This window comes from Triticum aestivum, chromosome 3D (assembly GCF_018294505.1).
Source record: "Triticum aestivum cultivar Chinese Spring chromosome 3D, IWGSC CS RefSeq v2.1, whole genome shotgun sequence".
NCBI classification, from domain to species: Eukaryota; Viridiplantae; Streptophyta; class Magnoliopsida; order Poales; family Poaceae; genus Triticum; species Triticum aestivum.
In genome coordinates, this window is record NC_057802.1 from 23,657,209 (window position 1) to 23,671,188 (window position 13,980).

Sequence of the window (13,980 nt, forward strand, 5' to 3'; positions counted from 1 at the left end):
GGGGTGGCGTCGGCTCCGGCTTCACGCGGCCGCCAATGTGGAAGCCGCGGGTGCGTGGCGGGGACGCCGGCTCGCCCTTCACCCGCCGAAGGAGGATGCCGGCTCCCGCTTAACACGGACCCACGTCTGGGACGGTTCGTCCTCCTTCACGCACATCGACAATGGTGGCATCGGACCCATCTGACGGAGCAAACGCTCCATCATGATCTTCATCTGACGGACGAGAGGAGACGGGGCCGCAGCTGCGACCGTTGATGCTGATGGTCCAGGTGAGCGAGGCCAGCGATGCCACGACCAGCATGACGACGAACTTCCACTGTGCCGCTTGCCGGCGCGGAGAACCAGGACTTCGACATCGCTGGGCTTGGAGAGGAGGAAGAACTCGAAGAAGAGGAAAGAGGACAATGCGGTGTTTGGGAGGGTGTGGATTTGGACGGCGCCGGAGCGTGGCTTAAATAGCCGCGGCCAGGCCAGGCGGAGTGGCAGTCATCCTGCTTCAATGCGACGCAGCGGCCGAAGTTGGTTTCTCGGGATGTGGTGTCTGCATTGAAGTGACGGCACCCAAGAGGTCGTGTCCGTCTACGCCGCCTTCCCTTCCGTCCAAATCGCGATATCAATGCCGGCCGCTACATGCTTCGAGCCGGCATGAATGAGACGCGGCAAACGGCGCGGAAGGGGCGAGTGGGGGTTAGGGTGGGCCAGGGCGGTCAGAAGCGGACTTGGGAGCAGTCCGGACTTCCGCAAAGCCCCGATGTTTGTCTCCGGCTTGCGAGAGAAAACACATCCCGACCGCACCGCAGGCCGATACAGTCTCGTGTTGGATGACTTTCTCGATCCGGACAGCGCGGTTCGAATGAGAAGGTTTAAAGGTCGGCGTTGGAGATACGCTGATCCTAGACCGGGATAGTTCGTTTTAGCAACCACCGACGGGAAGCACGTGCGACGTTGTTGTAGAGAAAAATGAGAAAAAAAAAAAGGTTTCCACGCGTCTGGCCAGTTGGTCTAAAATCGGGCTGGCCTGCTGGAGCCTGGTCCTTTCCCAGCGCATTGTTGATTGATTCACGGGAAGAGCGAGACGCCAAGAACTCGGGCAAGTCGCGAGGCCGCCTGCCTCCGCCCGCCCAGGACTCGATCTCGATCCCCGCCGACAAGGGAACCCGCGGGAGCGCCAAGATCCCGCCATGAATCCCGAGTAGTAAGTCCATCCCTCCCTCCTCTGCTTCGCCCCCAGCAGTTCCGATCGGGGGGTCGGCGCTTTTAGGCTGAGACGAGATCTCGCTGGATCTGGCGCGGGGGAGAGTTGACTCTCGATCCCAGCAAAATCGTCGCGTTTCTTCTTCTTTTTTGGTCTGGATCGCGTCTACGAGGGGAATGCAACGTTCTGGGATAGTTTATGTTTAAATTAGGTGAAATTTGACGCGAACTTGTTTGCTGTGTGGACCTGTCTCGCTGGATGCCGCCGGTAGATGTACCTTTTCTTGCTTGGTCGTTTTGATTAGTGTTTCCAGGGGTGTTTGTTGGGGATTTCAGATTTCTACTAGTACTATCTAATGGCAGTAAAAGGACAGGGCAATTTTGATTGCTATTTTGTCTGTTTTTGTGAATTATGTATGCTAATATCACTTGCACCATCTCTAGTTTCGTAATCACTTTGTTGAGTCTCATGTTTTTACTCCCAAAAAGGAATGAAAGAAAAAACATTCAATGTGCAGATGCAGATGTGGGTAGATTATCCTACTTGTTGATACTGGTTGGCTAAATTATTGGTCAGTTGATCGGATTTGCATATTTCTAGAATGCACCAGTCTGCTCAACATCCTTTACATGCACGACCAAATGCTTGTTTGTTCATGTTGTATAACTGTGACAGCCATGGGCTGATATAACTGTTCGCTCGGTTAGTGCTGTAACTGTGGTTGCACTTCACTCATTCAATGTTACAATATCATTTTATCTTAATGCTGCAAGGGGGGCTATTTTACATTCTATCACACGCTAGTGCATAGGGATCAAAGGGATCTATTAGCTCAGCAAAACTGACATTTGGCTGAGTTTTAAACAGCAAAATATCTCTTCATCTGTCGCTGCTTACTTGTCTAAGCCTGACAATATTATTCGAAAGAATCGTTGTGTGTTATTATCTTGAGAATACATTGCTCTTTGAATTTATTTTCAATCTTCCAAGCCTGGAGATAGTTATTGTATCTTATTATCATCTTTGAAAGTGGTCGGACCCTTCCCTGGACCCTGCTCAAGCGGGAGCTATGTGCACCGGGCTGCCCTTTTTATCATCTCGAAAATGCCATCACTGCTTGTTTTCTTCTCTGCTCACTTTGTTTGATGGAGACTAACATTCTAATATGTGGCCCCGCAGTGATTACCTCTTCAAGCTTTTGCTTATTGGAGACTCGGGTGTTGGCAAGTCATGTCTTCTGTTAAGATTTGCAGTAAGAATCTCTACCTCAAGCATGATCCATTTTGCTATCTTTTTCCCGTCTATATATTATAGGTTTTTGATGTTAAAATTTAGGTAGTTCATGGAATTAACCATTTTGTTTATAGGATGCGTAAGCTGAATCATTACTCACAGATGTTCTAATTTAAATTGTTCAACCTGAATAGTTCATTATTGGTAGCTACATTTTTCCAAAAGATGATGGGCATCCCTACATACTTCCTCCGTCTGGAATTACTTGTCACTCAAATGGATGTATCTAGATGTATTTTTGTGCTAGATACATCCATTTGAGCGACAAGTAATTCCGGACGGAGGGACTACTATATTGTAGTATGCCCTTGAGGACAACTAATTATACTTACTATTAAATTTACCTGTGCTGCTTTGTTTGTTTGCCCCTTTAATATTTTGACTCTCTTGGCAGGACGACTCGTACCTGGATAGTTACATCAGTACTATTGGAGTTGATTTCGTAAGAACTTTTACTTTCTGCATAGTGTTTTTTGGCTGCTACAGTTCCTTCTATCAAACGTAACTTCTTTCAAAAACGTTGACAGAAAATAAGGACTGTGGAGCAGGACGGAAAGACTATCAAGCTGCAAATTGTGAGTCTAGCTTATCTCGTGATTTACTTGATATGCATGCTGTTACTAGTAACCAAGCATGCCTGTGCAAGTACCATTGAGTTGTGATTTTATTGATGATCTGTAAAACTTCATTGAGGCATAGTTCTCCCAATGACCACTATTATTTTGTGGGATACAAATCATGATTGTTAGTTGAAGTTGATTTATATGAAACAGACACACTCAACCGCTTCTCCCGAATATATATGAAGTTTGTTGTCACTTTGTGGTTCTCTTTAGTCTGTCCAGTTAATATAACCGGACCATTAAAAGTTTTCATTATTTGTCTTTCCTATGAAGATTCATTCTTTCTGGATGTTTAGAAATGAAAAATAGATGTAGCTCAGTTTGAACGTGAGGGATGGCAGTCTTGCAGCTTATGTGTACGTGCTCTTTGGATTGGGCAATTCCTCTGTTTTTCATCTCCCACCTCAGTTGCAGTGATACAGGGAGTATTATCCTTTTCAAAGTTATTAAACACCTTCGTTCTACAAACTCCCTTTTCAGTGGGACACTGCTGGGCAAGAACGTTTTAGAACTATTACCAGCAGCTACTACCGAGGGGCCCATGGGATTATTGTAAGTCTGCTTATACAAACTTCATTTAGTCAGATAACAAATTTACATTTATGATGGCTTGACCGGAATATTCAAATGGTATTGCAGATCGTCTATGATGTGACAGACCAAGATAGCTTCAACAATGTGAAGCAGTGGTTGAACGAGATTGACCGCTATGCCAGTGAGAATGTGAACAAGCTTCTCGTGGGGAACAAATGTGATCTGGCTGACAAAAGAGCTGTGTCATATGAAACAGCAAAGGTATCCTCGAGTCTCATGCAAACATTATTTTTTAGTTGTTCACTTCACAATCTGCAGATTCCAACCTTCCATTCCCTGAAGGCATTCTCACTGCTATTTGTCTTTATTTTTATGTACATATATAGGCATTTGCTGATGAGATTGGCATCCCATTCATGGAGACCAGCGCAAAGAACGCCCTGAATGTTGAACAGGCTTTCATGGCCATGGCTGCTTCAATCAAGGATAGGTTTGGACCCAGACTTAAACTAGAATTCATGATGGTCTACATTAACGTGCTAGTCTATGAACTTTAGATGAAGAACTTACTGAAAACAATGGCCTATGTTTCCAGGATGGCGAGCCAGCCAGCCGCAAACAACGCTCGCCCAGCTACTGTACAGATCCGCGGGCAACCTGTCGAGCAGAAGACCAGCTGTTGCTCTTCTTAGAAAACCATGCAAACTTGTTGATGCTCCATCACCTTTATACATGTTTTCTTATTTGTTTTTACTTGTTATCTTTATTCTTTTCTTTCTAGTGTACCTGCCTTTTGAAATTGTGTAACTTGGATGAATATATCTTCTTACATTCGCAGTTGTTTTTATGGTTAACTTGGGGTGACAGTGCTGGTCATAGTACTCGGATCTGTATCTATACGGTTCTATTACTAACGATATTATACAATAGCCGATTTCCTTTTTCTCCTCTCAGCGAGATGCAAACAAGAAAGCGAATATGATGATTTTTTTTTTTGTAATTGGAGTATGATTATCTGATCTTGTAATATGGTTGACTCCTGAATTATCATTTTGTAAAGAAGTTCACTACGAGTATGCTTTCAGGCTGTCACACATTTCAATGAAGTGACCACCCTGAATTTGTAAAATTGATCAATTAAAATTTGTAACATTGAGGAGGAGGTCGTCAGCATGAAGTCGTGGGTCTTCACTTTTTCCTTCTTGAGGGATACATTTTCATGACAGCTTTATATTAATATGGCAGTTTATATTACTTGGCAAATACGGATGCATCATTTTAGATTATACTCTCTCCGTATCTTTATATAAGGCGTATTGGTTTTTTGATAAAATTTCACAATGTAAGGTGCATTTGTTCTAATTTCTCGTAATTCCGATCATGTATATCTTCCCTGATTTCATGTATTTCTCCTTGTAGAGAAAGAAAAGGAAACGGTCTCTCCCGATTGCATGTATCACTTCCTTTCGTTGCCTAAATAATTTATTTGTCGCTAATCTACGAATTAGACAAGTTAGACAAGCAGAATTTCATCCTAAATAGTCCATAATTATGTGCCTTGAAAATAATACACCTTAGATAAAAGAATGAAGAGAGTATCAACTAGAAAATCAGGAGGCTCGTCCTGTTAGGTAAAAGTACTGCCGTACTGGAGCCTTAGAGCCTTCTGCTTTACTCCCTCCATTCCCTAATATAAGGTGTATTTGGTTTTTCAAAAATCAAATGAGTGCACGTTTGACCGAGTTTTAAGAAAAATATATCAATATCCACAATATAAAATTTATATTATTTGTTTCATCATGAAAAGTAGATTCATATTTTACCTATTAGGTATTGCAGATGTTATTATTTTATTCTATAATATTGGTCAAACATTCAAATGGTTGACTTGCACATAAACCAATACACCTTATATTCTGAAATGGAGGGTACTAGATAATGGGACAGTGGTTAAACAAAATATAAGGAAAATTGTGGCATAAAACATGCATTCTCATAGACCGCTGTTGCGGGTTGGATAGAATTGTCACCATTCAGCGTGACTTCTATAACTTCCATACAATTTGCCTTCACATTTATTTTTGCGGATGCTTCCACATTAACTTGCTACATGCACATGAGCCCATCTCTGAGAGCCTGGACTTCCGAAGTACCAACATCTTAAACGAAGGGAATCCCACTGGCCAGGAAATAACCCTTTATCGTCTCAAATGATAGCGCCAGTTCCTCCATAGCCACTGTCACTAACAAATGTAGTGTCAACATTTAGTTTAAAGAGGCCTTCTTTTGGCTTTTGCTAGCCATGTCTTGGATTTGCACCTTGGTTCCCTCGGCTAATCCTCCTTCCGAGCCGTAAGATTCATACTACTGATAGTTTCATCATGCCGAGAAGGAAGTAATAGAACCGAGCCCCCGTGTCGCTCCCTTGTGACCGGCTCGGGCGGACGAGAAAGACCTAACGGAGCCTCCACCACAGATCCTTCTGGTGATGCAGATCTTGCCCGAGTTGCAGAAGATCTATGTGGTGCATGCTTCGCCTCTGTTGATGATACATTTGGATTTGCTTATGACCTTGAGTATGGTTATGTCCCCACCCACACCACCACCGCCAGAGACCAACCAAGCGCTCATCTTTGTGAAGCATGGATGGTTGGGCGCCTATTGTCTTCCACTCGCATGAGCCCATCGGCCAGGTGGTTCCTGCTGGTGACGAGGTTGTGGCGTTCAATACATTGACGTCTGTTTTTGAGGCTCTATTCGCTAAACAATTTCAAGAATTAATAGCCAAAATGGGTGGACCTGACAATGACGGATTGTTGCCTCATGAAGGGGAAGGCAGCCAGGGGCAAGAGCAAGAGGGTTCGCTCTAGCCATCGTGTGTTCATCTTGATGAAGAAACCTTTTGGGAGCAAAAGTAAGAACAGTGAGACCACAGAGAAGGCATCAACGACTGCTTGATGGACGATGTTCGATGCCATTATCGATGTGTTTTTGGTAGGGGTTTCTTTGTGATGTTGCGATCCATTGGTTGATTTGTGGTTATAATGGGTTGGGAGCACATATTCGTCTTCTTGAATGGTCACGGAAATTCATGCTTTGGAAGTAGACAACACATGGTCATACAGTAACGATTTTGACCTGATTTTGTTAATTAATTAGTCAATTCTATTTGAGTGAAGTGTTTTGGTGTCTAGTCTCATCTGCACCCGGTCATAACAAGAATCACAACAAATTTAAAAAAATCAATTTTTTTGCATGGTAGAAAATTTATTGCGTGAGGTCCGCTTCAATTTTCATACCATTTAGACATCCGAGTACTCTCAGCAAAAAAGGCAAATCGGGCCAGGACAACGTATGAATAGTAAAGTTTTTTATAGACCACGGATTTGTCTTTTTTGGCGAGAGCCGCTCAGATGTCCAAATGATTTGAAAATTAGAGCGGGCATCACACATCAAATTATCTATCGCAAAAATAGAATTTTTTAAAATTTTCTAGTATTTGTGTCGATTTTCCTTCAGGGTGGGTGCAAATGAGCCTGGGCTCATAAGTGGATTATCAATTCTATTCTACTTAATTAATTGATGAGACAATTCTTATTCTTTCTTCAAAAAAATAGCAATGCTATTTTTTGTGGGAAAAACTTCCGATCTATTCATTTTCAATCATGGTAGTGCAACAAACATTAAAATAATAAAAATTACATCAAGATCCATAGACCACCTAGTGACGACTACGAGCAGTGAAACGAGCCAAAGGTGCGCCGCTATCATCGCCCCTTCTTCGTCGGAGCCGAGCAAACCTTGTTGTAGTAGACAGTTGGAAAGTTGTCGTGCTAAGGCCCCATATAGAACCAAGGCACCAAAACAACAATCGCCGTCGACGAAGAGTGTAGATCAGAAGGAACCAATCTGAAGACACACGAAAATAGGCGAACGACGAATATATCCAAGCAAATCCACCAAAGATAGATCCGTCGAAGACACACCTCCACACGCCCACCGGCTGATGCTAGACGCATCATCGAAACGGGGGCTAGGCTAAGAGACCAACATTCCATCTTGAAGGAGCCGTGCCGTCTCGTCTTCCAAAGCAGGACACAAACACTAACAAGACTCGAAAAAAAATCTAAAAATGAAGCCCTTCCACCGGCAAGGGCTGGGATCCATTCCGCCTCCACGGCCCTAAGGCCACCGGAGACAGAGACAAGGTAGACCGATGGGAGGCAGACTTCAACAATATTTGAAAGTTCAGATTAGGGATATACTTATGTTTTAGGAGCAATAAAGACTTCAACAATTTACGTAAAGGAGACGTAGGTGTAGCATTTTCGCTAAAAACGTGAGAGCAGTTACAATTTAAATGAGTGTTAGTTAGTCCTAGCCATGGACAGCCCGACCTGAAAAAGCCCGACCCGGCCTGGCCTGACGCTGCTCTTGGACCGGGCCCGGGCCTAGATTTTGAGTGTTATTAGTACGTATGGATTTTGTAAATCTTTGCGTAAGAAAAGGATTTTCGGAGATCGTGAGAAAGGGTGCGGCGGTGTGCGAGGGCGAGAGGGCAGCGAACACACACGTGCCCGCAACCGACTACCGGGGCCCACCTGGCGGCCCGTAGATGGCCTGAGAATTCCCCACCTTGAGATCGGCTTGTTAGAAAACAACCGTGAGATCGGGTTCGGGCAGGCCGCCGAGTCGTCGTCGTCGTCGAGCTCGATCCCCACCCCACCCCACCACCCGCCCCGCGCCGGCGCGCCCCCGGAGATCGGAGCAGGATCCCGGCCTCGCCATGAATCCGGAGTAGTAAGTCGCTCGCTCTCGCCTCTCCTCTCCCTCTCTGGTTGAATCAATTGGGGGGCCGGGGATCTCGCCGGATCTGGCGCCTGCTGCCGTCGATTCGCGGGATTCAGCTCTTAGCCCCCTCCTACATTCGGCGGATTTCGACCGTGGCCATGCACGATCTTCGTCATGCTAGGGTAAAAGCGCAGGGATAGTACTGTTCGTGTAGGAGGATCTTCCTTGGGTGCGAAGCGATCGCGTGACCGACGCGCCGCCGGGCTCGCCCTCCTCCAGCTCAAACCGCCGGCCGGCGAGAGGTCATTAGGGTAGCGAGAGGACGCCACAGATGGCTTCCCAGCAGGGCAAGAAGATGGAGTTGGGATGTGGTGGAGTGAATGTTGCATGCTAGATGCACACACACACAAACACAAACACGGTTGTTTGTACCAGATGATTTTCCCCACATAATCAGAGATGGCTTCGGTGACGATGACAAGCAGGAAGGACCCAGCTGCGATGAACCTTTGTTCGACAGTGGTTTAGCCATGTTATTAGGTTTCCTGTCACTGCCCAACTCCTGTGTTTTTTCATTCCTCTGTTTTGCACAAGAGTGATCTTCGTTTTCCTGCATTTTTTCTATCCTATGTTCCAAACGGGGTCTTATTGTTTTTCTTTTAAGCAAATGCGTTCTTACCGTGGACTGCTGTCACGGGTGTTGTTGTTTCATTAGAAGGATGCTTGCTCTTAAAGGGTGACTATGGTGATAGGCCTATGACTGCTCTGAAAACACTTCTCGTTGTTTTATGGACAAGAAATTGTTGGTTAGCATGTTGGTGGTGTGACTATATGATGCTTAGTGCATCCATATGTTCATTCTACAAGCACGATCGGACGCCTTGCTCAATCCGATTGGCGATGTTTTTGTATTGTGCACATGGGTATTGCTTCTGTACCTTATGAATATACATCATCGCTCACGGAATCGTTCTCTTGGTTAGTGTTGTAGCTGTTGTGTAGCTTCACCATTGGAAACTGTTACTTATCTATTCAGCTTCCTTTTTCTTTCTTCTTTTTTTTTCGAGAAAACGCAAAGACTTTGCATTTCTTTTCATTGAAAAGTGGGGGAACAGGTTACACGCCTCCTAGGATATCTGTCTATGAATTAATGCACAAACTTCTAAGCCTCAAGATGTTGATTCTATCCAATTTTGGTATTAGTTATCTTAAATTTATTCATCTTTGTATTGCTGCTCAATGTTCTAAGCATGGATATAATGACTATGTCTCATTTTGTTATTATTGCCATGTAAATGTTGGCATTACTTGTTTATTTCGTATAGTAAGTACATTTGATTGAGACTAATATCCTGTTGCTTGACATGGCAGTGACTATCTCTTTAAGCTTCTGCTTATCGGAGACTCAGGTGTTGGCAAGTCATGCCTTCTCTTAAGATTTGCCGTAAGAATTCCTATCTAAAGCATGATTTGTTCACTCTCTTTTATAGGTCTTCCCTTTTTTAATATGCATCTTGATCTTAAAAGTTTGATATAAGTTGTCTTCGGGATATCATGGAAACTGTCAATTTATTTTTAGCCTCAGTAAACTGTATGATTTCCCACTACTTAATACGAATGAGGAGTTCATTGTTGGTAGCTACTGTTTCTTAACAACATGGAGATGATCCCTATAACAATCTTGTTGTTACTAGTTAATTTACTCTGACCTCCTTAATATTGACTCTTTTGGCAGGATGACTCATACCTGGAGAGTTATATCAGTACTATTGGTGTTGATTTCGTAAGTATATTTACTTTCTTGGTCTGAGTGTTAATGTTCTGGGTACCTTAATTGAACTTTAGCCTTGTTTTCTTCCAACTTTGTCGATAGAAAATACGTACCGTGGAGCAAGATGGAAAGACTATGAAGCTGCAAATCGTGAGTCTATTCTTTCTTTCTTTATGTCCAGTATGCATGTACCATCGAATCCAGATTTGACAAAATAGAAGACTTCATTGGGAAACATTTCATTTATAGCCCTCTTTTGTTTTGTGGAGTTTGCTGGATTTTCCCTTTGCATAATATAGCATGCCGTTATTCATCAGTATTTATGTGGTTGTTAGTTGAGGCCAGTTCACAGGAAACAGAAACTCCACTATGCCTGAATATGTAGGCAGTTGCACAACCCCTTTTTACCTTGTGTTTTTTTTAGTTCCATCCATTTAAATTACTGTTGAACATAAAGAATAAGAGTAGTTTAGCCCATTAAATTAAATGTTTATATTAAGTTTCTTAGTTCACATAAAGAATCACACTTTCAAGATGTTTTTAGGTACCAAAGTGATGCCCATTTTGAACATCATATATAGGGGCCTGATAGTATGTCATTTAAATACTAGGGTGGTACGGTAGCTCATGCTGCACCTACTGTTGGCATTTGGCGATTCTTCCTTCCTTTTGTGTGACACATTACATTTAGTGATGCAAGATATCCATTTCCTTTTCTTTAAACCCCTCTTTGGTACCTTTGTTTTTATCAGTGGGACACTGCTGGGCAAGAACGCTTCAGAACTATTACTAGCAGCTACTATCGAGGGGCTCACGGGATCATTGTAAGTTTGTTTATGTGAAATCTTATTTTTATTTTTCACATGCTATTTAACATGCATAAATGTTCCAGTTTTTATATATTTTGAATACATATATACAAATGGGGTTGCAGATTGTCTATGACGTGACAGACCAGGACAGCTTCAACAATGTGAAGCAGTGGTTGAACGAGATTGATCGCTATGCTAGTGAGAATGTTAACAAGCTTCTTGTAGGGAACAAATCTGATCTCACTGACAAAAGAGTTGTATCATATGAGACAGCGAAGGTACCTTATGCTTTACTCGTATCTGCTGAAGCATTCTTTCTGCTCTTTGTGTTTACATTTGGTGTATGCAGGCATTTGCTGATGAGATTGGCATCCCATTCATGGAGACCAGTGCAAAGAATGCCTTGAACGTTGAGCAGGCTTTCATGGCTATGTCTGCTTCAATCAAGGACAGGTGTGTGTTCCCAGACGGTTTAATTAGCACAGGCCATCCTACTAGTCCACTTCTTGTTGACTACCATCATTTTACACTTTATTTACTGCTCATTGATGCTCTGTTCCTATAGTATCATAACCAAAATTGCCCTACACTCTTTAGCATGTTGCTGTTAACTGTTCTATGTTATTCCTCACGGTTTTGTTCTATATACACCTCATAGAAAGAGCATATAAGTATGAATAAAAATCTTGGTTTCCAGGATGGCGAGCCAGCCAGCCGCAAACAGCGCTCGCCCAGCCACGGTGCAGATACGCGGGCAACCTGTCGAACAGAAGACGAGCTGCTGCTCTTCTTGAAATGCAGGCAGCCGCCATCCGTGTTACCCAAATGGAGACGCAAACTTGGCCGCGCCATCCTCGAGTCCATGCTTCTACATAGGCCTACTACATCTTACACCTTCATTCCATTCTTTCTAGTGTACTTATTAGCTCTTGAATCGTTGGACTTGTAACACCGGACGGAGTTTGGAGACAGTATCTTCTTCTAGTTGTGTATCTTGAATGGTTATATGTTACGATTTGCAGCTGTTGCTTTTCTTGCCTAAATTTAAGGCGATTTCTACTTTTACTTGACCAAAATGTTCCGTTCTTCAAAATATTATCTGACAGTATGCTTATCTTTGTGGTAAAAAAGGTCCTGATTATAATTTTCAAGGTGCACTTGTTGATTGTTGAAGGCAGCATTAGGAATGTGCACAACATGGCAACTTGCCAACATTCGATCAACTGGGGCGTGTTTGGTTGCCTGGGCAGATTGCCAACATTAGGTCAGCTGGGGCGTGTTTGGTTGCCTGCATCTTTTGTTTCAGTGGGCCTGGTTGACTTGCCTGTATTTGTGCTATGGGTATGCAAAGCAGAGCTGTTTTGCTCAACCCGTGGTGGGAGCTGTCTTGCTCAACCCGTGGTGGTCTTACCACCCAAATGCAGCACTTCATATCATACATAACATAAGAACAACATAATACACTTACGGTAATGGTAACTCCCGAACGTTCGGGATTTAAGCATGGCAACCTGAACGTTTTAGGTGGCAAGTTTAGTTTGCGTGAGATTAGGGAAACATGGCAATTTTCTGACAAAAAAACGAAAAAGGAGAAAGTTGCCATCCCCTATCAACTAAAGTTGCCATCTCCTATGAACTAAAGTTGCCATGTAAAAACGTTTGGGACGAAATGCTCAAAATCCGAACGTTCGGGAGTTATTGGATTCCTACAATTAACAGTAGAAATAAGAACAGCTAAATAGTTCATAATACCTAATTAGACCATAGTTTAAGACATCAAAGGCATCCCATGCCCATGCACGACCCTAGGGTGTTGAACCTTGAGCAAAATATACAGTTTTGCAGCAAGTTCAGACTATCAAGCCTAGCCCGAAGAGCCACATGACGAGCAAGTCGTTGTGGATGATATTGTGTGACGCCGACAGAAGTAGTCTCAGCTGCTCCCGAGCACCATCTGCCCTTGAATTGTATGGACCTACACCCAGAACTCACACCACTTGTTGGCAGAGAGGCTGACGACACGAGGAGGTCTGAGGACTAGCCATTTCTTTATCACTGTCCTAAAGGCAGGCGGGATGACCAGCATGGTGATCTCTTCCTTGTCCTTGATCTGCACGTAGAACCTGATCGACTCCCGTGCACCCTCCTTGTGGCCGAGCCTAGGCCTCCAGCCAACGCCCAACGACCGGCTCATGGCGGCTACCCTGCCCGACACCACCTCCCTCCCGAGCTAGCAGTTGATGGGGATGATGTCCTCAGCATACTTGGCGCCGGTGATGACATACGCCCCTCTGCCGACGGTGTCCCATTCCATGTTCAAAACCTTATCAGCTTAGTGGATGAGAGCAAGCAAAATTACAATAACCATTAGTCATTTGCAACTGTCATTGTGGCGATTACACTTCGGTGGTGCTATGATAAAATCATAGCATTGTCAAAGTGCAACTGCCAATGGTCAGTGCGGTCATCAGAAACGCCATCAAATGCATCAATCTAGTATGCACATGCTCCCGCGCCTTCATCGAACCCAAAACAGATAAATAAAAACAAAAGAACTGAAGATAACTGGGAAGATACAAAGAAACTCAAAAGATCAAGAAAAAGAAAGAGGTAAATACATCACTCATGCCCGAACTTGCCAGGAATGTTCATTTTGATGCCTAAACTTGCAGAATACATTGAATTGGTTTCATAACTTGGCATGGACGTGCATATACGGTTCAAATCTCGTTTTTATACATCCATGACGCCGACGAGGCACGCCAGGGTGTCAGGGACAGGCGTGTGGCCTGTTTTTGTTTTGCAGAAAACCCCCCAAAATAGTTGTTTTCATATAAAAAGGCCCTCAGAGACAAACTAATAAATTGTAAAAAAAATATTAATCAATTAATAAGTAAAAACTAGTCCAGGGTTCAAACTAGCTACCTGGCACGCACAGGTGTGCCTGGCTAGCTAGCCGAT

General features: G+C 43.7%; 2 protein-coding genes across 2 annotated transcripts; both read left to right on the forward strand.

Annotated features, from left to right (window-relative positions):
- The first annotated feature begins 959 nt into the window (after nucleotides 1-959).
- On the forward strand, nucleotides 960-4,598 carry LOC123077015 (GTP-binding protein YPTM2). The gene is made up of 8 exons (XM_044499190.1): nucleotides 960-1,195; nucleotides 2,375-2,447; nucleotides 2,883-2,930; nucleotides 3,016-3,063; nucleotides 3,592-3,663; nucleotides 3,751-3,906; nucleotides 4,032-4,135; nucleotides 4,241-4,598. Exons 1-8 carry the CDS (start codon nucleotides 1,182-1,184, stop codon nucleotides 4,335-4,337), a joined length of 612 nt encoding a protein of 203 aa, XP_044355125.1. The 5' UTR covers nucleotides 960-1,181; the 3' UTR covers nucleotides 4,338-4,598.
- Nucleotides 4,599-8,210: 3,612 nt separating this feature from the next.
- LOC123077016 (GTP-binding protein YPTM2) lies at nucleotides 8,211-12,084 on the forward strand. The gene is made up of 8 exons (XM_044499191.1): nucleotides 8,211-8,445; nucleotides 9,808-9,880; nucleotides 10,172-10,219; nucleotides 10,310-10,357; nucleotides 10,960-11,031; nucleotides 11,142-11,297; nucleotides 11,369-11,472; nucleotides 11,717-12,084. Exons 1-8 carry the CDS (start codon nucleotides 8,432-8,434, stop codon nucleotides 11,811-11,813), a joined length of 612 nt encoding a protein of 203 aa, XP_044355126.1. The 5' UTR covers nucleotides 8,211-8,431; the 3' UTR covers nucleotides 11,814-12,084.
- The last annotated feature ends 1,896 nt before the right edge of the window (nucleotides 12,085-13,980 follow it).

Excerpts from the sequence above, each read along its gene's own strand:
- LOC123077015 (XM_044499190.1), top strand. Across the intron at positions 2,448-2,882 it reads GTCTTCTGTTAAGATTTGCA|GACGACTCGTACCTGGATAG; the intron begins GTAAGAATCTCT and ends CTCTCTTGGCAG. Across the intron at positions 4,136-4,240 it reads GCTGCTTCAATCAAGGATAG|GATGGCGAGCCAGCCAGCCG; the intron begins GTTTGGACCCAG and ends CTATGTTTCCAG.
- LOC123077016 (XM_044499191.1), top strand. Across the intron at positions 10,358-10,959 it reads AGACTATGAAGCTGCAAATC|TGGGACACTGCTGGGCAAGA; the intron begins GTGAGTCTATTC and ends TGTTTTTATCAG. Across the intron at positions 11,032-11,141 it reads GAGGGGCTCACGGGATCATT|ATTGTCTATGACGTGACAGA; the intron begins GTAAGTTTGTTT and ends ATGGGGTTGCAG.